This window comes from Temnothorax longispinosus, chromosome 5, assembly GCF_030848805.1.
Source record: "Temnothorax longispinosus isolate EJ_2023e chromosome 5, Tlon_JGU_v1, whole genome shotgun sequence".
Lineage (NCBI taxonomy): Eukaryota > Metazoa > Arthropoda > Insecta > Hymenoptera > Formicidae > Temnothorax > Temnothorax longispinosus.
The window spans coordinates 2730461-2754501 of record NC_092362.1 but is presented as its reverse complement, the minus strand read 5'-3'; the positions used below and the strand labels follow the sequence as shown (position 1 = coordinate 2754501).

The 24041-nt window shown below is 45.7% G+C and overlaps 2 protein-coding genes across 51 annotated transcripts in view; one reads left to right on the top strand and one right to left on the bottom strand.

Annotated features, from left to right (window-relative positions):
- Psq (pipsqueak) overlaps nucleotides 1-3643 on the bottom strand; it is a 53049-nt gene extending 49406 nt beyond the window's left edge. The window contains exon 1 of the mRNA XM_071777987.1: nucleotides 2828-3643. Within this exon, the coding sequence (XP_071634088.1) occupies nucleotides 2828-2835 (8 nt within the window). The 5' untranslated portion in view covers nucleotides 2836-3643. The remainder of the gene's footprint in view (nucleotides 1-2827) is intronic.
- A 1602-nt stretch (nucleotides 3644-5245) lies between these two features.
- The window catches only part of LOC139812891 (uncharacterized), a 168280-nt gene continuing 149484 nt past the window's right edge, over nucleotides 5246-24041 (top strand). For 25 of the 50 annotated variants that reach the window (XR_011731971.1, XM_071778055.1, XM_071778034.1 and 22 more), the window contains exons 1-6: nucleotides 5251-5412; nucleotides 10264-10464; nucleotides 11552-11937; nucleotides 12036-12279; nucleotides 12533-12710; nucleotides 14619-14756. Coding sequence is in view for 49 of the 50 variants with exons in the window: in XM_071778055.1 (XP_071634156.1) it covers nucleotides 10291-10464; nucleotides 11552-11937; nucleotides 12036-12279; nucleotides 12533-12710; nucleotides 14619-14756 (1120 nt within the window). In the remaining variant the exon portion in view is untranslated. Of the gene's footprint in view, nucleotides 5413-8224; nucleotides 8381-9340; nucleotides 9496-9673; nucleotides 10179-10263; nucleotides 10465-11551; nucleotides 11938-12035; nucleotides 12280-12532; nucleotides 12711-13192; nucleotides 14336-14618; nucleotides 14757-24041 lie in introns of those variants that run through there. The other 25 variants (XM_071778054.1, XM_071778060.1, XM_071778056.1 and 22 more) reach the window with 12 other exon arrangements.

Here is a 24041-nt window from a genome sequence, read left to right as displayed (position 1 = left end):
GCGTTTCCTATTAAAACAATTTCAACGCACGGCAATAAGTGCAATAATGTCTCTATACAAAAACATATGATACATATTTATTATCCCGAAACAATCCGCAATCCGTCAACTACGAGTTCAGTGTTCACCTCGTTGAACAGAAAAATATCGCGTAATATGTTGGGAATTTCTCGACGAGCTCTTAAAAGACGACAGTTCTAATCATGGGAGATGTTAAAAGGAAAACAGTCGCTAATTTCAGGGAACGGTGCAAGTACCTGTTCTAAAGCTCTTTTGCCGAGCGGCCGTGACGAATTTATTAACGTATCGCTCTGAGGAAGCGGAGAAGGGGGCGCACGTGGTTAACGCAAACTGCGAAACTTCGCCGATCGGTCACCATCAATCATCGGCGATTTTCTCCTATTTGACGGTCATTTAATTACCGAGATAAACCCGTTTACCGCACGCGCGCGCGTACACGATGAAACGAGCGCGCTCCCGAAGCCTTTCGTCGGTCGTGTCACGCACAGCGATCGACACGCGATGCAAGCAACTTGCGGGCGCCGTGCGATCGTTGACGACCCAACGGCTTCGGGAAAGACGGCGCGAAAGACGGAGAAGTGCGCTAATAATGTCCGGGAACCCTCCGGGAATAAACCCTATTAGTCTGCCATACCGAGGAATCGATGTTTCCGAGATCTCCCATCGTCGTTGCCATCGAAATCAATCAAGTGTTAACAAGGACGAAGAGATTTCATCAAATCGTCGTATCTAAGTACCTACAATCGACGCTGAGAATAAACGAGCCACGAATTTCCAGCGATTTATATTAATTATATTATAATTTATATAAATTCATATCACTTTAATTAAAGTCGTGTCATGTATATCTGCATTACGTAAAACGGAGAAGTATCCGCGCAATGTCCAGAGGCACATAATTAAATTAAATTAAAATGACGATCACCTACCTACCACGTCGTTCCGTTTCGTCGCAAAAGGAAAAAGAATTCGACACGGTCGTCGCTAATCAGAATCCTTCGTCGCAGTTTAATCAAATCGCTTTATTGCGCGGACAAACATCCTACAGACTCGATTCTCGAGATACAGTAGCGAATCTTTCGCAGTCATTAAGCACCTAGCTGTCCTCGAAATCTACATCGACGCGTGTCGCAACGATTTATTTTGTCGACGCGCGGGACAATATATATATTCCTACGAAACGGAAGTTTTTCAGGACAGTTTCCAAACGAAATATTCCTAATAACGTTCCCGAGTGGCGGGATAAACTCTCGGCGGGGTCCCGGCGCGGCCTCGGTCCTCGCATCCGAATGCATCCCGCGCGCTCGTAATCGGCCAATTATTGGCCGGTGCATGGCGCACGTGACCTACCGTAACGAGTGACACGGCTGTTTCGAGCGGCTGAAAACCGCGTGGCCGCGGAGACGCGCGCGCGCGCTTTCCAGGAGAAACCCGTTTTTTAAGTCTTGTGTCCACGGTGCTAGAAATCGCTCCGAGATCTCGGGCGGAGAAAGAATTAACAATTAACCAATTGCGTTGGTCAATTGTTTAACACCGCGCGGACACCGTGTTTTTGAAGCACTCACCCGGACTTTCAAGTCCAAAAAGTCTTTGAAAGCGTTTCTGCGTTACAAAAAATCTATAAAAATTCACGCATCATCTTTAAGGTTTCAAAAAGCGATTCCTATATTTACACAAGGCCGAAGCTGTTACAATTTTTTTTTTTAAAGTTGAAACGTCAGGAGAAAATGGAAAATTACGAAAAATCGACTGTGCCTCAAAAGGTCCGCGCAGTGTTAAACGTAATCGGTCAATTCTTCCTCTCCGTCCGAGATCTCGGTGCGATTTCCAGCACATCGTGGACACGAGGCTTTAATCGCTCGTGCCGACAGATCGCTCCTAAAAAATCCAAGCGCATCGTGCCACGAGTCATGTCGCACAGCGTATTTACAGCTGCGCGCGTTACGATTCGGCAGTGAAAACAATGCGCGGCCGCGAGAGAAAAACGAGGAAAGTCGACGCTTCCGTCGCGCTCTACCGTTATCATTTTTCCAACACGATTTAATTTTCGCGTCACGTACGACGAGCGCTATAAAAATACGCGCTACAAAATAAATCGATCTGTCTCGATAATCGCGGAGGATTTTATTTTCAAGGCTTTCTTCGGGGATCGCGTACAGAATTTCACGTAATTCCTTTCGAAAGCTATAAATTTCGTCTATGATTTTCGTGTAAATCGCATCGATATTATCGACTCAAAAATTTAAGGGTGTCGAGAAATTTGTTGGCAGCGGTGGACTCGTTTCGCCCTAGATCCCGATAAGAGATTTCGGACAAGCGTAAAACTAGCAATCGGACATTCGTACCGACACACAGAAGTACGCAATTTCACGCACAAAAGCGCCGCGGTATTGTCGTCCGCGTTTCGCAATTGGCTCATTGACTGGCGCACTTGTCCGGGAAGCACGTGGCCTCATTGATAATCAAAGGAGGAAGAAAAAAAGAACAGGAAGGGGAAAAAAAGACGTATGCCTCGCCGGGGGGGGGGGACGACGTGACGGAAACAAATTTCGCAGCCCGCCGGGTGAACGTACGTATATACACACTCCGAAAAATTGAAACATTTGAAATTCGCGGTTCTCCCCGGAGTCCCCGGACGCGTCTCGAGGAGACGAGTATACGTCGAGGGTACGTCGATATCGTGGATACGCGCGACGTTCGTTGTCGAATTGAGAAGGAGAGCACGACGGACGTCGGCGAGCGCGCGATTTCTCGTCGACGACGTCGTGCTAGGCGGAAAAATCTCACGATCGTGACGGTTACGTACCTCACCATGACCTGACCCACAAATGAAATCGCAGCGGCAGCAGCGGTAGCGTGTCGGTTAGCAGCAGCAGCGGCGGCAGCAACGGCGATTCCGGGGTTCCGCGGTGATCGCCAACCCCGCGCGGCTGCACCAAGCTCTCCCCCGGGGGGATGTTGACGTACACACACTTTCGCCGGATGATTTAAACACACCGCCGCGAGGGCGCGAAACGAGGATACGGAAGATTCTCGGAGACGTGAAACGCGTGCGATTGTTCGCGCGCACGCACGCAAAACTGTCACCCACGCACGGCCGGTACCGGCCGTGTCAAACCGTCGTCGCGAGAGGCACGCACGCACCGCGTTGCCCACTGGCAGCTGTCACTCACGGATTGCCCGTGAAAACGTCGCGGCCCGAAGTGGCATAGCGAATCACGGGGAGACAGAGACCGGAGAGAGAAGGCGAGGAAGGGAGAGGGAAAGGGAGAGGGAGAAGGAGAGAAAGACGGAGACCGGAGGCGCAGCGAGTCGGCGAGACGGAGAAAGGGGCGAGAAAGGGGAAAGGAGAAAGGAGAGAGAGAGAAAGAGAGAGAGAAAGGAGGAAGAGAGAGGAAGAGGCAACGACGAGCATGCATGCACACTAGGGGGCACTGCGATGGCGGCGGCGGCGGTGGCGGCGGCGACGAATGGGCCGTGCTCCGTCGCGGACGGTGGCGCAAAGCGATTAAGCGATTTTGTTGTGGACCCCGATTCTTCCCTTCGTCGGCTCTCTCTTCCCGGCTTTCCACTTCTCCCGCGCGCCCGCCTTTCGCCTCTCCCGCGCCGCGCTACGCCACGAACGTGCCCTAGAACGGAAACCCGGCTCTTTATCCCTACCACCGCCTACCACCCCGTTCCCCCTCGCCCCCACCTCTCGAGCGTGGCGCGGATCCCCCACCGCGCGCGCCAATAACGTTGGCGTCGAACGCCAGGCGCGTAATATCCGAGAGACCGAGAGAGCGCGCGCAAGGGATCCGAGCGACAGAGGGCACCACTTTTAACGCGTTGCCCGCGTTGGCGTTGACCGCGATCATCCGTGATACCCGTGCTCTCTCGACTTTTTAGCGGGCGCCCTTGCGTTACGCCGATAACCGGCGCTTTTTTCAAAACGCTCGCAAAAAATTAATGTCATGTAAAAACATAAATGCCAACTTAATGTCTTAAACGTAAATAGCTAGGTAGGAAAGTGAGATAAAACATGTGCTGCTATCCAACACGCGTGAGAATATAATCGTATTCAATGACGCGATATTTTATTATTTTAGATTAGAGTCCGACCGAAAATTCGGTTTCGGTCAGTTTCGGCAAAAAAATCGGAGTTTCGGTTTCGAAATTGACACATAACCGAACATTCGTTTTCTGTTTCAGCCGAAATTAAAAAAAATTGTATGTTATTTTATACTTAATAAAAGTTGAGAAATAATGAAAATTTTACGTACATAATATGGCATAGAAAAGTCGTTGGATAAATAATGTATTGAACGCGTTCGAGTTCGCTCGACTCGATCTTTTCTTCTGAACACAAATCCATACACAAACGACCTTGTAAGCTCGAGTTCAGCTTGTATTTGTACAGTTGGCATGTAAAGTATTTTGAAAAGAATATTTTGAAAAGAATAACGGGATTATCGGACCAAAACGTCTAATGACGGCTTCACGCCGTACGCAGCGAGCAAATCTCTAATTAAATACCGAATCGTTTCAGTCATTATGATTGTAATCACGTTAATATTTCATGAAACTTTAACTAATTTAACGACAAGTAAGATTTTGTGTGACAAATTTAAGATACAAGCGCAAATCGATATGATTTATGATTTTTAAAGCTTTTCATTTTCTCCGAGGAAAGCATAATTTTTAGAATGTTATGATTTCTGGATTAAACCAATAAATTATTTCATTAGAGCCGGTTGTTCCAACCTGTTGGTAAACTAATAATCAAATCTATATAAATAATCAACCAAAAATAATAATAATATATATATGTATATATTTCTTTCTTTTTCCTTCAAATTAGACAAAGATAGACATATGATTTAACTATTATTATATCAGAACAAGCGGCTCTTAAAAATGTAACATATCTTTTTCGGACCCGCCGTTGCTATTATTCGGAGCATCTGTTCCGCTCTCTTTCTAGGAGACGCGATCGTCACAGCATTTTTCTTTTACGTCGCAGTCGCGCGCGAGGAAACGCGGTCACACGTCGCCGGGGTACCCGTGACGCTCCGCGCGCAGCGACGTTCCTGTGTGGACCGTTCTCTTTCCGTTCCCCCCCTACCCTCCCGCCAACCAACGCCGTCGGTTCGCCGATGCGCAGTTGACCGATTCGCGGTTACTGCGCCGCGTCTGGGAGCGCTGCGACCGGGGGCCGAGCTCCGTTTCCGTGCCGCCGCGGCGTTGTCCTCTCGCAGAAACTGATCGATCGTAAGCGCGTACCGCCGCGGCACGGCCATTGTGTAAAAAGGACCCATGACGCTCGGATAGTGCACGCTGAGGAGTGGACGCGTAGTTTTTTTCCCCCCCAGTTTCGTCCTCTTGTGATATTTAGACTGTGCCAATACATAGGTGAGTAGAAAAATGATCGTCTGCCCTTTCTGTCTACGCGTCTCGTCGCCCGCTCTCACGCTTCGCCGCCGGCGGCCGCTCGCTCTCTCGCTTCTCTCGCGAGCGGTGGAAAGTCGCCGCGGAAAACCAGGTCGCGCGTACCGCCATGTCGCGTCGCCACGTTCTCACGCCCGCCTCGTGTCCGTCGGCGGGGAAAAATCGCGCGCGTTTTCTCGTCTCCAAGCTCGGTTTTCGACGAAAATCCCCGGTCGCTCGTGGCGTTCTCGCCGGTTCGGGAGACCGAGTTTTCCCCGGGCGCGTTTTCGGGAGTTTTTCGCCATTTTGTCTCTCTCGGCCCGTGAACGGGCGCGAAGTCGGCCATTACGCGCGCGATCGCGGACCGGTCTCTCCTCGCGACGTCGATCGACAACGGGGTCCTTCGTCGTCTCGTCCGGACGCGTCCGGAACGACGCGACACGTGGGGGGAATCGTCGAGACGGCCGTCCGCGAGAAACGTCGGCCGGAGGTTGTTGCACTTCTGAACGGGTTATCTAATGAAAATGATGCGAGTGGCCGAGCGACATATACTTATTCGCGATTCTCTGCTCGTTGCTAAAACCGTTCCCGAAACGATTCGCGATTCTCAACGTGACGCGATGGGCGTCTCCGGGCCACGAGCTGTGAACTTAGCCGCGCGTCGATTTGCATTCGCGATTACGAGCGGGCGACGCGCGCGTTCTGCGTCACACTTGCGAACACCGATCGGTAATTAGAGGTTGAATTACATGACCGCGTTGCGTCGGCTCGCGTCGCTGATTACGACACGAGTTGCGTAAATGACGCGATAGCGACGATTGTTTGCAAATTTCGAGTTTCTCTAATTGACCGAGACACCGCGCCGGTGTCTCGCGATAAACCGACTGTCGAAGCGAGGACAGGAGGTAATAATATATTATATATATATTTTTTTTGTTATGTTTTAATGAACTACGTAACCGCTTCTTGTTATCGTTCGCACCGGTCGACAGTTTCGTTTATCGCATTATTACGTCCGACGTGTCCACATCGGTGGGCGCCGTATCCACGGCGGCGTTTCGGCAATCGCTAAATATAGAAAAGTGATCGAGGTCGCGTTATGAGAGGTTCGGGAAAGCGCGTCGGCCATGACTGTTACCGCCGCGTCAGGGGGGAATGAGAAAAGCGGCGGCGACGACGTCCGCCATGACGTTGCCCGGCGTGAGATTTCCAGACGCCCCGGCGCAATTACCTCATCGCGACGAGATCGATTTTCGTTTCGTCGAATTTCGATTCGGCGAGAGAGACGCCGGCGGCGTCGTCGGCTGAGCTCGTTCGCCCGATCGAACGCTTCTCGCGTGCGCGATCGGTTTTGCTTTTTGATTATCGGGCCGCGATAAGCGCGAGTCGAAGCATCCGCGTCTCGTTCGAGATTACGTAAAGGAACGTAACTCGTCGAACTCGAGACAAAAGGGCAACGCAGTCTCGTCGGTGCCGGTATTATACGCTAGCGGTTTCTACCTTGCTTTATTACCGCGATTGAACGACCTTTTATTGACATTCCAGTCAACGCTCGGAATTTATACGATCGAATTCCGTTCCGGCTTTATTTACCCTTCGGATTAAACGCGTAAGAAAATAAACAGCGACAGCGAAGCGGAATTGCGACGTTGATGGGGAGAATCGAGACGTGCGGTAACAACACGGGCGAGAGGAATAATAAACGTTGAACGTCGATCGATCGAAATCCAGTCGTGCCCGAGAACGACTGTATTTTCAAAATACAACTTTTTCTTTTTCAGGCGCGACATTTTTATGCCGGTTATTTTTTTAACATGTATATTCGTACTTGTAGATAAGTAAGCAAAATGCAAAAATTAGAGCTAACAACCCGTTTATCTCTTGAACTTTTTCTAGAGATGTTTATTTTTAGATATTCGCATCGTCAAAGCTAATAGTCTCTCTGCGATTAGCACGGAGTCGACGTAAAACTGCCAGTTCTTGCGTAGGTCATGTAATTGACTTTCAATACACGGTTCTTTTTCAAATCGATCCGCTGCTTTTTATAATACCGTCACCATTTAATTGAAAAGTATTTATATAGAACAACGCGAGACCAGCTTTGCGTTGCCAACGCAATTTTTTTTTATTGTTTCTTTTATTGGTGATTTTCCCGCAAGTATACAGTCGATTAGTTTTCCGCTTTTCGCGGAAATAATAGGTATGTTGGGAAATACGATTAAATGACGTGTTTTTTTTTTTTTCGAATGTAACTTGTCGAATACATTGTGTAGAAATTTAGAATATAAGCGCAAGTTAGATTTGAAAATGGAATTTCATGCGAAATTCCAAGTTATTGAATCGTCGTACCGATCGTGAATTTTCTGAACTCGCCTCGGGCAATTTTTTTTTTTTTTTTTTTTTTTTTTTTTTTAATCGAGTCGAAGTTGACGCGGCGAGGTAAAATACGGTGTAGAAAATCGATACTGGTCGACGTTGCGACGGGTTCGACCTCTTTTTCGTCGGGACTCGTCCTTCCGAGGACTCGCGCGGAGAGTAAATTCTCGGGAACGTCGGACGCCTTTCGGGGAGAGGCGCTGAAAAACGAAGCTCCGCGCGCGACCATCTTGACGCCGATCGCAATTCGGCCTCGGCCCCCGGCCCCGGCGTCGGTGCTATTCTCAATCACGTCGCAGTAGCGAATTTCCGTGTGGCGCGCATGCGCGTCGTTTTCCTTTCCTGTTTTTCCATCTCGCTTGCACCGCGGGGACGCGGCTCTCGCTCCTCGGCCCGACGCCTGCGCCCTCCGACGGCGCCCCGCGGCGGCGGAGCTGAGAGGCGTTGAGGCTGTGCGCCATTGTTGAAAAGGGCAGCGCACGAGGCGGACGCCGGGCCTGGACGCTCCACGCTGTTTTACACTTTTCACCGACTCCCATTGCTGTGATATTAGATTGTTTTATATCTCCCTTATTAGGTGAGTGATCACGTCGCTCGTAACGAAACGCACGCAAACGGTTCGCGGCGGAGCGCGTCCGCGAGCCGAAACGGAGAAATCGCGTCGGGACATCGCGTCGCGGGTGACATGGCGCGGCGGGCGGGTCCGTGAGATGGCGAGTGTTTTTCGAGCCGTTGGAGATAATATCGTGGCGTCGCGTCGCGGTTCATCATCGTCGTCGCGATTCCGTAAAGATAAGCATTTTCCGCGCGTTAGTGGCGTAGCGTTTGCGATTTCAGTGCTATTGTCCAGACGCGACGCACACGAGCGCGGGGGGAATTCGGTCGCCGTGAGAGCGTGTGTGTGCGCGTGCGCGCGCGCAAGAGCGCGGCGCCGCGCGGATCGATCGCCCGTGGTTTTCCGCCGCGAGCTTTCCACCCGTCGCCATTTTGTCCCGGGACCGACCTCGCCGACCGCCATATTGCGTTCCACGTCTTCGCTCTCCGACTCTCGCGGGGCGTGGGGGAGGGGGTTCGCGTCGTCGCAAAACGGTTCCTCTCCTTCCCTCTTTCTCTCTCTGCCGCGCTTTTTTCTCGCATTCCTGTATCTCGACGATTGCGCGCGCGCGATATTCGATCGGGAAAAATTATCTGTCAACAATTTGTTTTTATTTCGTGCGCGCGCGTACGCACACGCACACACGCCGCCGCTCGGCACCGCCTGACGTAACTCGTTCGCGCGCGCGCGAGATAACAATATAAATAGATTACGCAATCGCGGGCCGAGGAACGACTTGGTCTCTTTCGCTCCTTTTTTTTTTGTTCCCCTCTTTCTCCGTCCTCGCGCGGCACCTCGCGACTGCGCATCTCCCGCCGGTCCTCCTGCTGCGTGTCCGGTAAACGTCTCCCCCCCCGTCGGCGTTCCCCACCTACGTCGGTCGCGGGCCGCGTGATCGATTTTCCGTATTTATTGCGCGCCGCTAATGTAAATCGCGCTGACGCAAATCGGGTTAGACCCGTCCCGGTTTCGTTCGTCGCGTCTCTCGGCCGGTGACGCGTCGATGAAAACGTCACGATGAAAATACGTGGATCGATCGCGAGTGAGCAGGTTTCTTGAGATTCGGGATCGCCGGTCGTGACGTCGCGTGTCTTCAGGTATACTACGCGTTGCTCTGACGGTTCCCTTTTTTTTTCTTTTTGCGTGGCTTTCGTCGTCTTTATCGGTATCACGGTATCGCAATTTCCGTCGCGGTAAAATAGATTTTTGATATTCTGGTTTCGATAAAAGAATTCTCGGATGATGTACGTGAGGAGGTCCGGCGGCGGCGGCGGCACCCGCAGCAGCCGCCCCTGAGTCCAGGGGCCTCCGCGGTCGTTGCGCAAGCCGTGCGCGCAGCCCGGACGTCGCTGTTGCGCGTGCGCGGTGCTTGCGCGTCCTCCTGCATCATCCCCACCAGGGCAGTCCATTACCGTTACCAGACACGCACAAAGGAAAAGGCCAGAAGAGCGATCCGACCGACGCATCGCTCACACGGCCATTTTGGAAGCTTCGGCGCTTCGTTGCGGAGCTTTCGCCTTCGTCGTCCTCCCGCGAGGGCCGCGCGCGCGAGAAAGAGCGAGAGAAAGAAACAGAGGAGAGGAGAACGCGGAACTGTCTGATCGGTACGAAAGTCGAGAGACGTACTTTCGTGGGTACGTCGTTCGGCTCGATGTGCGCGATAACAATCGGTCGCGGGAGGACGAGATAGCGTCGGGTCGCTCGGTCCATTGATAGCACGGTAAGGAGAAACGGGAGCGCGCGTGAGAGAGGACGAGCCCGTCGGCAGGTTCCGCCACTCGTACGTTATCCGGTTTTCTCCGCTTCGTCGGTTTCTCCTACGCTACACTTGGCTTATCCACGCTTGTTTTTCTCCATCTGTGCAGAAACGAGGAAACGAAGCCAGAACTACCATGGAGGACGACCAGCAGTTCTGTCTCAGGTGGAACAACCACCAAAGTACGCTCATACAAAACTTCGACACACTCCTGGAAAGCGGGACGCTGGTCGACTGCACCCTGGCGGCGGAGGGGAAGACTCTCAAGGCCCATAAAGTAGTCCTCTCCGCGTGCAGTCCATACTTTGAGGTGAGCGAAACGTTCTGTTTATCATTACTTAATCCTACAACCCGTCTCAATCTTTCTAAATGTATTCCAAAGCGATTTTCTTCTTCTAAGACACCAGCTCTGAATCGTTCTATTTCCTTTATATTTTCTTGAAATTAATTGATTGATATAACGATTGACGTGGTCAGACAGAATTCTTTTTCCGAATCTATTTTATTGTAATAATAAATTGTAGAGTAACATTATCTATATTTGAAAGTAAAAATATGGTTGCGATAATTTAAAGAACGACGTTGATACAATTTTATTAATAATCGTGTTGTATTATCAATTACTTATTAACAAAAATACGAGTTAAAATTAAAAGAAATTGATCTAGAATAATTTTGAACGTAACAAATTGTAATTACGTGCCGCGAAGCTTTTCCCTTGCTTCTTTGTCCAATTGGTTCAGTCGAGTTAGATCAATACGAAACACATTGGGAGGGAGCGAGAGAGATTGTTGAGAAGCAAGGGGGAGGAGGGGGATCTCAAGTTGAAACAAGATGGCCGTGCTTGTTGAACGTTGCCTGGGCAGGAGTGTAGGAGGTGCAGTGGGAGAGAGTGGGGGGCAAAAGCCTGAAGCCCCCTCCTAGGTCCTCTTGATCAATACAAGGAAAGCAAGATGGCTGATTTCCAGGGCACTTGCCCTGGGATTTTACCCTAATATGGGTGGGGATGCAGAGCGGCTGTTGCAATAATTGAATACTGCTCTATGAAAATTAATAATATGCTTGAATTGTATTTGCGTTCGTGTAGATCTTAGCTCGTCCCAGATGTAGCACTTTGCATTCTTAGCTACAGTATAGGACATATGAGAAATTAATATCACTAAATAAATAATTCTGCCTGTAGCGTGTACTCCACAAATAATATTTAAACTTTATCGTGTTTATATATTTCTTCCAAAACATTTATATGTATTATAATATGCAGAAAGTAGATGCTATAAATATTTTAGAGTAACATCTATATGTAATATGAATTGGGAAAATAAATTATTATATTATTATATGTAATTAATATTGTGACTGTTTGTCTGAAAAGATTACGTATTTTCATGTTACAGTGCCTCCTCAGCGAACACTATGACAAGCATCCAGTCTTCATACTCAAAGATGTTAAATTCAAAGAACTTAAGGCAATGATGGATTACATGTACAGAGGGGAAGTAAATATTTCCCAAGACCAATTGGCAGCACTCCTCAAAGCCGCCGAGTCTCTGCAAATTAAGGGCCTTTCGGAAAGTAAAACTGCTGGCAGTAGTAAGACGGAGTCCAGGCCACAGAAAACCGTCTCACAACCTACAGCACCATCGTTAGACATTCCACACGCGTCTTCCGGTCTGACGATAGAAAAGAACAAAGTTCCTAGGCAGAGTTTGACGCAAAGTTGCGTAGGGGATATACCAGAGGATACGGCTAGTCCTCAGGTGTCGAAAGGGCTCTCCTCGAGGTGAGTAGTACTTTGAGGAAGAACGATTCCATTATGTTGTAATTTAGACTTACTAGTCTTGAAACATTGCTGACAGTCGTACGTTCTTACTTTTACAGGGAAGGTTCGCAAAGTCCAACATCCAGAAAAAGAAAGAGAATTCGAAGAAGAAGTTTAACCGACGATAGTACGATAGAAAACCAAGATGCATCGAATTCCAGTGACATACCTCAGCAAATGGGTGTACCGGCTCTTGGTATCGCGCCAGTGGCAGACGAGAAAGTACACGCAGATCCAACAGACTCTCTCGGCAGGTCAGCTTTAATGACGCAGTTGACGAAACCTGCCGACGAGATGTTACAGGTAAAATATTTTCGACGAATTCTTACGTTTTACTTGCATATGCCAACGGTATAGTAGAGGCTGTCGCCAAAAAGCGCTGTTTCTTTCGCTTCGTTGGTAAAGAAAGATCGTTCTTTATCCTACTGCTTTGGTCCTATCTTTTCCTTACCGCTGCAGTGTGGAAACGGTGCGAGACAATCATCTCCTGTATATTATGTTTATTCTTGTAAAATACTTTTGATATGTGTTTCTAATACGTTTTAATATTTTACAGCTGCCACTCGAAAAACCCGAGCCAAACGATAATCTCATCGAGCCAAAGTCTGAATACCTAGATGATGCTGAGGAGGGCGTCGAAGATCTGACGCTGGATGACGATATGAACGACCTTAATGACATGGAACAGGACAACAATCGAGCTGGACCTTCCCACGACTCCGCCCAACACCCCGGTAAGTTTCAAATATTATTCCTTATTTATGATTTTTTGTTTTATCGTAGCGAAACGCAGGGGTTATTTTTCATTTAGAGGCAATGCAAATTGTAATATAATGTGTTTAAACTTGCGCATCGCTAAGCAGCGTTCCGCATGTAAGAATATGAAGACTGCATATAGCGAATACTAGTTGCATTTTGCACATAAAATTATATGCTCTGGAAAGAGTCAACGACAGTAGCGAATCTTCGATCCAAAAAGTTCATTTGGATCGAAGCGGAGCTTGACGTCTTATACGATTGGACAGTGATTCTTGAACGGAAATTGCGGTATTGCCGGGTCGCGGATAATCACTTGTTTCTCACTTGATCGTAAATAGGAAGGGCTTGTTCGTTGAACGAATAGTTTTGGTGTCGCGAAGTCGTTTCGTTGTTTTGTTTTGTTATCTGTTAAAACGGGACAAATTGGTCGACACTAGCTTGGGTTTCCTCGTTGCAGGTGGGGGGGCGCGGTCTCGGTCGAGAGGGAATTTGAGTAGTGATGACGGTGGTGGTCGTGGTAACGGTGGCGGAGGCGGTGGTGCCCCATGGGCTTCCCATTTCCTCGAATGTAAAAAAGTGCCAAACATGAGGCGGCCACGCCCGGACGTTGACGTAGGCGCGTTGCTTAAATCACTGGCGAACAAGCAGGGCAGAAAGTATAGCTTAGACTCGGTTAAAATGTCCCTGGAGGCAATATTGCAACAGGGGGTTAGCACCACTCAGGCGTCCGAGATGTACGGCATTAATCGCTCAACGCTGCAGTTCTATTTGAAAAAATTGAACGTCGTCAGGAGGAGATGGAGACAACAACCTTCTAGTACCCCGGTCCAGCCTAGACAGACTTAGTGTGCGCATGCGAAAACGCGCGAATATTGTAGCATCCCATGCACCGTTCTTTTAACGTCGAGCCCAATTGACGACGGTCGTTAATATTAACAATTATTATATAGTTTTGTTTGAAATAGTTTTATTTAGTTTTTGATTTCAGTTTTACTTATTCTTTGATCGTTCACTTAAAGATCGAAATAATTCTTACACGCATTGCCGAAAGACATTCTTCTGTACTCGTTAAATTTACCTGGGAATCGAAACTCCCGACAAGAATCACTTCCAAACTAGTAGATCAACAAAAATTTAACGATAATTCAATGAAGTGCACGTGCGAGTTTAAAGTACGGCGCAAGTCGATGTACAAAGTATTTGAACTTTAAATAGTCTGAAACTATCAGTATTATTTATCTATTTCTTAAGTGTTACATGTAGACTATTCAAGCTAAATTGTTCAAAATTTGTGTGACTGTTACGTGCGCGTGTATGCGTGTGAGCACGATCTGCGGGGCGGATGTGTTATGGATGGTGTATTTCACGTAATTTGCCAAATATTACTTGCTGTAACGAGCCATGAGTATAGAGGGATTGACTAGGGATATCTTGTGTATAATATATAAATGTATTCTAAGCACTCCCACTGTATAAGGGAGTGCTGTGCGATTTTCCGATCGTGAAGCCCTGTGTTTCGCTGCGTAATTTCTTGATCGGTATTACATATATATATGTATCCCAATATTTTTGTTTCCAATTAAAAGAGTTTACGAATAAAGTACCCCTTTTCATTCCTAGAACGACGTTTTTATTATTACTTTCATTTGATGTGCTAATTGTAAATTATTTGAGACTTTTAAATAAGGATTTCTTGAGATTCACAACTAATCTTAATATTAATTTTAATTTGATTGTTAATTTGAGATGTGCCAAAACAGTTTTCGTATCTTCGCTTTATGGCTTGTTCTTTTGTTAAAAATTTTTGAGTGATGGTACACAATATCGTATCATGCGAAGAGTAAACGTTACATTGAAATTTATCGGACGATGGTTTATTTTAGCAGCTGGTCTTGGCTCATGGCATGTTACTGGTGACCGAAGTAATGCGGGGGGTGTTGTGGGCTCTGTGGTAGGAGGTCCCGGAACGGCAGACGAGGTTTTTCTAGCAGCTCAGGAGGGCGTTCAGCGCGACTCACAAGGTAGGCTCATCCTCATCATTTTCCATCTGTCTCCGGCCCCCGTAACAACAGGCATTCGTAATTGGCCTAACTCGTTAACGCTTCTTACGTCAACATTTCGCGAGAGTCGTTTCTACGACTTTGAATGCAAATTTTAAACAAATTTATGACCGAGTAGAATATGAAACGCGCGTACTTGTGTCTGAATGGGCTCGAGAAAAATTTCGAGATTGAAACAATGATATGCATTTTCTCCTAATGTGACAGACCGCGGACAATGGCTCATTCACAAGCGAGTACGTTGATAAAAGTTTCGATGACGTGTACACGCGCGCGTAATTATATGTGCCTGTTGCGCAGGCGGGGCGGAGCTTCTTTTTCTTTCGTTGTCGATAACGTGGTTCAACCTAGATTCCGGTACGTTCAAGTGTAGCACGGTCTCTGAAAGAGCTTTTTATTTTCTATCAGAGCATGTAGAGCTTTCCGTTAAAATCTTAAGTTCTTTGTGTATTTCTTTCTTTTTCCTTTCTTAGCGTAGCGCCGCGATACGCGAGACTTGGCGTAAGACGAGCCGATCGCACACGCGCGCGTTTTTTTTCATCGCGTCAATCGCAATGGATTTCCTATAATTGGTATTAACGATATTCGTTCTGTCGTCGTCTCGTCTTCGTCTCAGCCTCGCAACGCGCGACGCTGCGGCCTCTCTCTCCTCCGAAAGGAGTACGACAGCGCGAGGAGGACAGCCCGCAACCGACCAGGGAGAACACGAGACCCAGTATCTCGTGTCAATTTCGCGCCGTAAAAATCACGAAGGACGATTATAGCTAGCTGTAGCTTATGCTCGGTAACAGTTACACGCGAGATGACAGTAGTTAGCAGTAAATTATAGTTATAACGCCCCCCTCCAATTGCGAGATTTTCTATTATTTTTACGTAAACGTGCTCAACGTTGAAACAGCTGTAGAGAGGTAGCCAAGATAAGTGGCGACTTAAGAATCTCTTACTGCATTACCTCGGTTAATAAAGTGGAAAGTACGGGCTATCGATTACTCTATAAAATTGTCGATCTTTCTTTGCTAGATTAAATGGGACATTTTATTAGTCAAACGTCATTTGCATTTTACTATTGATGATTTAGTAAGCATAGTTTAAAGACAGTTATGACACGAAATCGTGCGTCACCGATAGCTTGAAACATGTAGGTGTAAAGATCAATAGGTAGGATTGAGTAGGTATGTCTCTCTCGATAGTCTCTCTATCTTCGAAACCGGTTCGTTCCGTTCGCGTTCTATGCATTTCCGCGGAGTCGAATAACGCATCGCGTGATAAATCCAACGATGAGAATTTCGATACGCGATTATTTTTATACGAAATGACACGGTATATGACGCATTTGTTTTGACACGGAAACACGCACACGAAACATAACTCGCTATTATAGCCGGATTCCGTTCGGCGGGAAGTGGAAGTCGTAGCTCAGCGATTAAATAGGAAATTTTCGGGACGTATCCGATAGCGTTGTTTTTCTGTTACTATGAGAAATCGAAGCTGAAGCAACGTGAGAGCTTCTCGGTAGGCAGGAATATAACGGGGCTTGAGGCGACCGAGTGTGAGCCAGCAGTCTCGCGTCTCTCCTTGGCTCTCCAATCGGCGTTACGTGCCTTTCAAGAAATTTGACACTACTATATTAATATACTATAGGTGACGCGTCCATCACCTTCGACAACGATCGTTTTACGCTGATTCTCGAGCTCGAATCAGCCGTCCCATTTAACGCAGCCTATGCAGTTACTTGACTCTAGAGTGATGTCATCACACGAATTTTCAAGTGATGCTCGCTACACGCGTCCTTAGATCAACATATTTAACGATCGCATACCGTTGCGCGTGATTTTCGATAACATTGTCGAGTTACTTTCTCAACAAGATCGATGCTACAGTTCTCTTCGGATTACGTAAATCTCTCTACCCTACTTACGATTAGATTCAATCTAATCTTTTCAAGTTATTTGTTTCAATCTTCCATGTGACAGTCATCTAATCATTAGACGACCTACTATTATATCACGTTCAATTGCTCCTATAGGATGAATGCAAGACGGATTCAATTGTCCGAAAACTGAGCGTGAATCTTACGAAGATTCTCCATCGCGAGACTTTTTACGATCCAGACCGCTCATCGCGGCGGACATGGGAAATATAGTTAATTATGTTTGTATAGTATAATAGGCATGTATACTTGCTGCCTGGTCGAGGCATTCCCACGAACACTCGCTGACCTTGGGCCCCCATGAAGCTTAGAACGAACGCGCGTGATACGGTAGATTTCTCTCGAGAAAAAAAGAGAAGAGACAAGAAGCGAGTAAGCGAGCGAGAGAAAAACGAAGTTTCTCACTGACGATGGAGAGGTGCGTGTAACGGTTTTCTACGGTCTACTTATGCAAAGCGTCGACTTTTAATAGACGAAATTTCGCAAAAATTCACGAAAAATTCCGCTTTTCATGAGATAGATATTGCGTTGGATAAAAACTCGCAATAAAATCAAGATCGTACGGTTATATTATTTTCGAGAAGACTGGTAGGAAAAATTATATTACATACATATTTAATATAATTAATATAATTTAACGGTCGCGTTTATCGCGAGTCGACGAGCGAAAAATTGAGATTATTAAATAATCTCTTGTTTAACGCGTTCAAGAATCTTCGCCGTTGGCAAAGATAAGACTATAATAGAAAAACAAATAAAATCTGTCGTAGTTTATACGTGACCCAGATCTATCGCGAACTCGTGTATAGGCGCGTTGAACCGTATCAAGGCGACTATATATATATTACGTAACAATAAAATCGCCAATGAAAAGACAGACTTCGGTACAGTTTCTTAGCGAGACAATAGGGAGCAATATTGTTTTACCAATGTTATGATACCGAGACCGATAACGAATTACGATAACATATTGACCTCTTTAATGAGCGATATTTTAGATGATATAGCCGAGTTTAATAAAAATTCGGAATAGTTTAAGCGAATTTCTTCTTCGTTGCTCGTGAAGAAAGTAGTAAAGAAATTTCTGTCGGCTATCTCGGTTCGGCAACGCGAGTCTCGAGACGACGGGACAGCTGTGAGCCTGCTTGCATCTGCTAATGTGCGGCGACAGCTGCACGCCGAGCAGCAGATGCAGCCGGATGCCGGTCGGCTCCAGATGGCTGAGCCGGAAATCGTTGCGCACATCGTCTGTCCGCATCCTTCGCGATTGAAGAGCGTTCTCGAGTGATTCGATAGCTCAGAAACGATATTTCGCATTGTCGTTGCGATCTCGGCGAATCGGAATACGAAACTTACGACGCGATTCTTCATAGCAGGAGAAATTAAATTCATACGATTCAATGAAAGCGTATTATTTTCTCAGCCTTTAATTTTCGTTAGAGCAATTACGTTATTGCGAAACAAAGAAATCGGATAATTCGCGGAGAGACATATTGAGAGAGAAGGATAGCGCAAGAAATAAAGTTAATAAATTATCTTTAATACAGAGATCAGTTTAGGCAGGAGGGAAAAGGCTTTTTTCAGGCGCGATCGGGTTTTTTTCTTTCCCTCCCCCCCCCCGTTATTTTTTAGGATACATGATCGCCCTAAGGTGGTCCAACGTGGGAGGCAAGGTAATTTCGGAGAGAGAGGAGCGGCCTCTCTGTCAATGCTAGCGTTGCTAAATCTTCGATCTCGTGCTCGCGATCGCGCGGTTCCTGACGTGATACTCGACGGTGATTCATTTCGCGGTGTCTTTTACGCGCCAGGTGCCCGTAGAATCGCGAGAGCTCTCTTTTTGCCAGCTCGTCACGGCAGACGGGAATAACGTTCTGCTTCCACTTTTCTTCTCACGCATATGTCACGTGTGTGTCGTGTCGCGCGCGATACACTTGAAAACAAAAAAAAAAGGTACATTGGACAGATGCTCGCATTGATAGCGAAGGTCGTTTTTTTTCACCGTCAGAGACTTGTTGCCTTGAATCTAGTTTTTCGTGCCGAGTCGTTCGAAAAAGGAATTGAGGGGCCGATATTAAAAAAAAAAAAAAAATCACGCCTCGAGCCATCGCGATCGGAGTCTCACAATCTTTTTTATTTTAGGCTCCATTGCTACGCGGAAAACGCGTCTTCTTTCATTTGTTTTTTTTTGTTTTGGAATTTCCACTTTAAAAGCTCTCTCGTACACCTTTTGGTTACCGCTTTTTGCATTTACGTGTATCTTCACGCACGTTTTTTTTTGTCGATCTCTCGTCGAGTTGGTTCCGTTAACGAGACGCCCGGGGTTCGCGATCTTTTAGGACCGGAGTTGCGCCACGTTGTCCGCAGCGCGTAGATCTTTTTTTTTCTCTCGTGAAATATTCTCTGCCGCGGAAACACGCGAAAGCGTTCCCGGCGACGAGACAAAGGGTAAAGGTAAACGCGCGCGCACGCACGCCTGTCCGAAGGAACGGTCGCCGAAGACTCTCTTGCTGTCCCTTCGTGAACAATCGACCGCTTCTTCTGGCAACAGTGAAACGCTCGCGTTTGCCTCTGCCAATCCGGGACGAGAGTCACCCTCGGATCCCAGATGATAAAAAAAAAAAGAGAAATCAGCCCATTGTAGCCGTGACGTGTTTTTTTTGTTGCTGCGAGAAAAAGAACCGGTATATACATGTAACGAGGGCGCGTGTGCTGAAATCATGCACAAAAGTCGAATCGAGGAAGCTTGCCCGGAGAATCGCGTGAGAGATACATGATACATCCTGCGTATTCCCGTTGATCGCGGATTGGAACAACCGGGTGCGTTGACGTACGGCCAGTCGTGCGCGGACTGTCAGTCGAATTCTTTCTCTGCCCTCTATACCATGATCGCCCAGGGGGATATCTCGCGTTTTCCTCTTTCCTCTTTTTCTCTTTCTTTCTCTCTTTCTCTTTCTCTTCCTCTCCCTATTGTGCACGACGAAGAAGCACGGGGGGGAGCTCGGTAACCCTCGCATTTCTGCGTGCTTCTTCTACGCCCTGTCCACGTACATCTGTTTCGTCTGCCTCTTTTTCCCTTCTTTTCTCTTTCTCTCTCCTCGAAATGCGCTTTCTCATACGGTTGGTCGTAAGTCGCGAAACCGGCCGGCCGGAAATCCGCCCCTCGCCTGCGATCTCGCTCCCCTCCCTCCCTCCCGGGAAAAGGGATCAGCGAGGTCCGTCGGCGTCTTGCAATGTCCCTCTCACGCGTCGCGCGCGTTTATTCGCACGTATGCGTACATTTTCACGTTGGGTTGCGGCTCTCTATAAAAGATGCGGTCAGAAAAATGAAACAAAAAAAGCACGTGCCACATCAAGATCTTGGTCGCGCAAGCGCGCGCGGACCAGGAGTACATGCAGTACGATATAATGATGTGTGAACAATTTATATATATATTATATATTCATATATATATAATTTTTTTTCTTTGTCCATTCCGTGTATGCGTACACTCGATAGTTTTTAACCCATTTGTGCCATATATATATATATATATATTTACATATATATTTTTTTTGGCGTAATTCGTCTTTTGCATGCCACGCTTCCTTCGGTAGTGTAACTATTACACCTTAACTCTGCGGAGGTGTGCAAGCGTGACGGCGTTCGGCCGGGTGACATTCCGAAGTAGCGAAGTTTGCATGGTGGTGGTTTGTTACCTATGTACGTGAACGGAATATTACATGAATGGAGAGTAGTATCCGCCGCAACGTCCGCTCGCGCTCGCACACGTTCGACACAAATTGTCTTTTTTTTTTTTTACTAACCCACGTGTACATAACTCGCTTCTTTGTTCGTAACGCATAAAACATGAACTATTTAATTAACCCGATTTACTTATATATATCTCATTATGGTTCTCTCATATGTGCATACGTACATGCGCCACGTATGTATGTATACATATGAGTGTTCGAAAGAAAGGACTCCATATAGTATATATATATCTACACTGATATATACTTAGTATATATATATTTAATATGCTTAACACTATATAATACTATTTTTCTATATTCGATATATATCGCTATATATATATACATAATATATTTATAACGATTACGTATATAAACATATTCACATCGTTGTCATTATTGTTCATGGTATTGTACTTACTCGTTATTTGATTCTCGTTGTGTTTGTTGTACCATGCCATGTCACAATTTTTCTCTGTATACTTCCTTTCTCTGTGTTCTTTTACCCACTCCAAGTGTCTAGGCCACGATGATGATGATGAAGAGCTCGAGATCGAGATGAAGATGGGAACGCGGCGGAAGAAGCTCGCCGAGCTGCTACGATCGAGCGATTTCTCGGTCGGAGCGGGCGCACAGAGCTTCTTCGGTATCCAGGAAAGAAGAGTCCGATGATGTCAGAAGAGAGAAGAAACCTGCAAGCGTGCTCTTTGCGCGTTTGCTGAGACCACCAGGAGCTGAATCGCGCTTTTGTCGGTTATTTTTTTGCTGCGAAAGCGTTCGGTAATCGCGACTTGACGCGTTCTTTTATTTAATCCTTTGGATTTTGATGATCTCATTCGGATGTTATCTTTATGATATTTTCGTTCGAGCTAGAGCTAGAGTTTCAAAAAGGTGACACTACGAATAAGATCAACAGATCTCGAGAGATAACAAAGTTCTCGAGTGTCAAAAATGCGCGGATGACATCTGAATCGATGCGATTTAGACGTTTACGCGTGCATTTTCGACACTGTCAGATATTTATCTGCTTTCGGCGTTCGTTCCTCGCGCTTTCGCGATTTCGCGGCGTACGGCTGATTTTTGTTCGAGCGATCTTTTCGCATAGAACAAAGTTCGTGCGCTCGCGCTTTTTTCTTCAAGAGAGAAGATCGAAGATCACAGCGGCACTGGTAATATGGTAAGAACACTTCACGAGGTAAACAGGTAATACTCAGGTCAAGGTAAAAAGGTAATCCGTCAGAAATACCAGTAACCTGGTTACATTATAACATAACGTAATCTGGTAATCTCATGTACGCAAACACTATTTATGCATACATGCGCGTTGCGCTACATGTGTATATTTAACGTGCGTATGTAATTTACATTTTGTATTTACATAATGATGGTATATGTAACATGTTGATTAGTGTTTGACGTTATTGCAAATGAAAATAGCCGCGCGTGCGAGTTAGCGGATCTAATCATTGGTAAGACGATTACGAACGCTCCTCGTAAGCGATAGTCATGTTTTCATTTACAATACGATTCTTTTTTCCTTTTGGCTTTTTTGTTATTGAAACGGTATGTCTGAGAAGATGAGCGAGAGGAAGATTGAGTGTATGACGAATGTTTACGAGTAATTCCATATGTATGTACAATAACAAATTTTCTTATGTTTTGTTGTTGCGTTTTTTATATCGATTTTGGATTACTCTTTTGTTGCAATAATAAGAAAGAAAGTCTTTCTTATTTTCGACAACGACGAGGGAAAGCTAAAACGATATAAAAATTCAATGTAGCGGAAAAGAAGCTGTTTTTTCTATTAATTATTTTCAGTTGCGTTTTATCGCGATTTTAGAGAGCTTAATAATTTTTCTCAATACCGAGTTGAAAATATTTTTTTTTTCGATTTTGATACTTGAGAATTATTAAAAATAAGTTTTCTAAAATTTGGTGAAACCGCGTTTTGCTGGAGAGTGGCCCCTCCCCCCTTCCCCTCGTTTTCCATTTTTTGTTCACAGAAGATTAGAGAGATTGTGACTGCGCTGTTATTCGGAATGTTCAAGTTGAAGGCGTCGGAGAAGAGTGGTTTTTTCTATTTTTCAAAGACTTCCTGATCATCTTGATTTGACGATTTATACGCATTGTCACATTTCTGGATTTTCTGTGGACGAAACGCGATTACCGCCGATTTTGGGCAAAAGGAAGAGAGAAGATCGAAGAAAATAGAAGCAGATGCCTGGACGATCTCAGAAAGGACCAGAGGATAGGCTCATCGTTGGTTTCTGAGTCTCATTTTGAGATTCAGAAATTCCAAGATCCACAGTAAGATCAAATTGGACGGTTGAGTTTCCGATTATCCTCAATTTGAGATTTTTGGAACTCGAGAAGATTGTTTATATTTTACGAAGATTGCACATATTTTCTCCATGTTATTTTGCTTTTGTTTATGTTTTCGCGACGTTCTTATTTTTTCTTGCTCGACTTTGGGTATATTCTATTTAGCGCTCGCAACGCTCTTAGAATTATTTCATCCTAGTTGTTTAGCAAATGTTAAACGGGGACGAATGATGCTTACGAGCGTCACGAGCACCAAATGGATCTTATTCTTTGGTCGAGTTCGCGTTCGCGATGTGCATCTTTTTATCTGCAGGAATTAGGGATGGAGATGGACGCTCGAGTTTGAAGGTCTCGCTTTTTTCGAGCCTTCGAACGAGAGCTTGGAAGATGTCAAGACAACTCTAGCTCTTCGGATTGGTAATGTATTAATGTATGAATGGTAATGTATGAATGGTATAGTATTAGTAACACTGTGATAAATATAGGTGATATTCGCGATTATTTTAGTGATAAGCGATGATTAATCCCGTATAGTTTGTAAGGCTTATTATAAGTTGCCATAATTGCGGCGTGATTTAATTTTTCTACATTTTACATGTTTAGAATATAATTTCTTCCCTCTTTTTTAACAGGTTGGTAAAAGCTTTTTTTTTTTTAATATGTATTTATCGAATTACATCGAGTTCTCGCGGCTGTGAAAAAGTTTGATTGGATTTTATGGATACTTTTTTTCCATGATCTTCTCAAACTTGACATCCGCAGAAATTAAGATGTTTTTCTGTGGCCTTTTGCGTGAGAATTTATTTCTTGTATGCGTGGAAAGTTTGAGCGTTGAAAGAAGATTATCTTTGTGCGTGTGTATATGTTTGAGTGAATGAGAGAGTGATATTTATCGGTTAAGATTCTAGATTACGATATCTTCTACGTCTTTAAGATAATTACTTTTAAGAAAAATGTTGGTTTTCTAATAATTATGTCTATTTTTAGAAGATGTTAATGATATTTATCGCGATATATTTTTCTTTTTATGGAGATCTGTAGAAAAAGTATGGATTTTCATATTAAATATTAATATTATTTGCCGAGCATTCTGATCATTTTTGATTTATTGTGATACTGAGAAGATCCGAAATGTTCTCAAGATAGCATTTTGCTTTTTTGAGAGCGTTTTCCCAGCCAGATACGCAAGGATGTGATGCCGCTGTCAGTGAATCGCACGCGATGTCCATACGGTAAAAAAGGTAAAAGATATTGTCCAC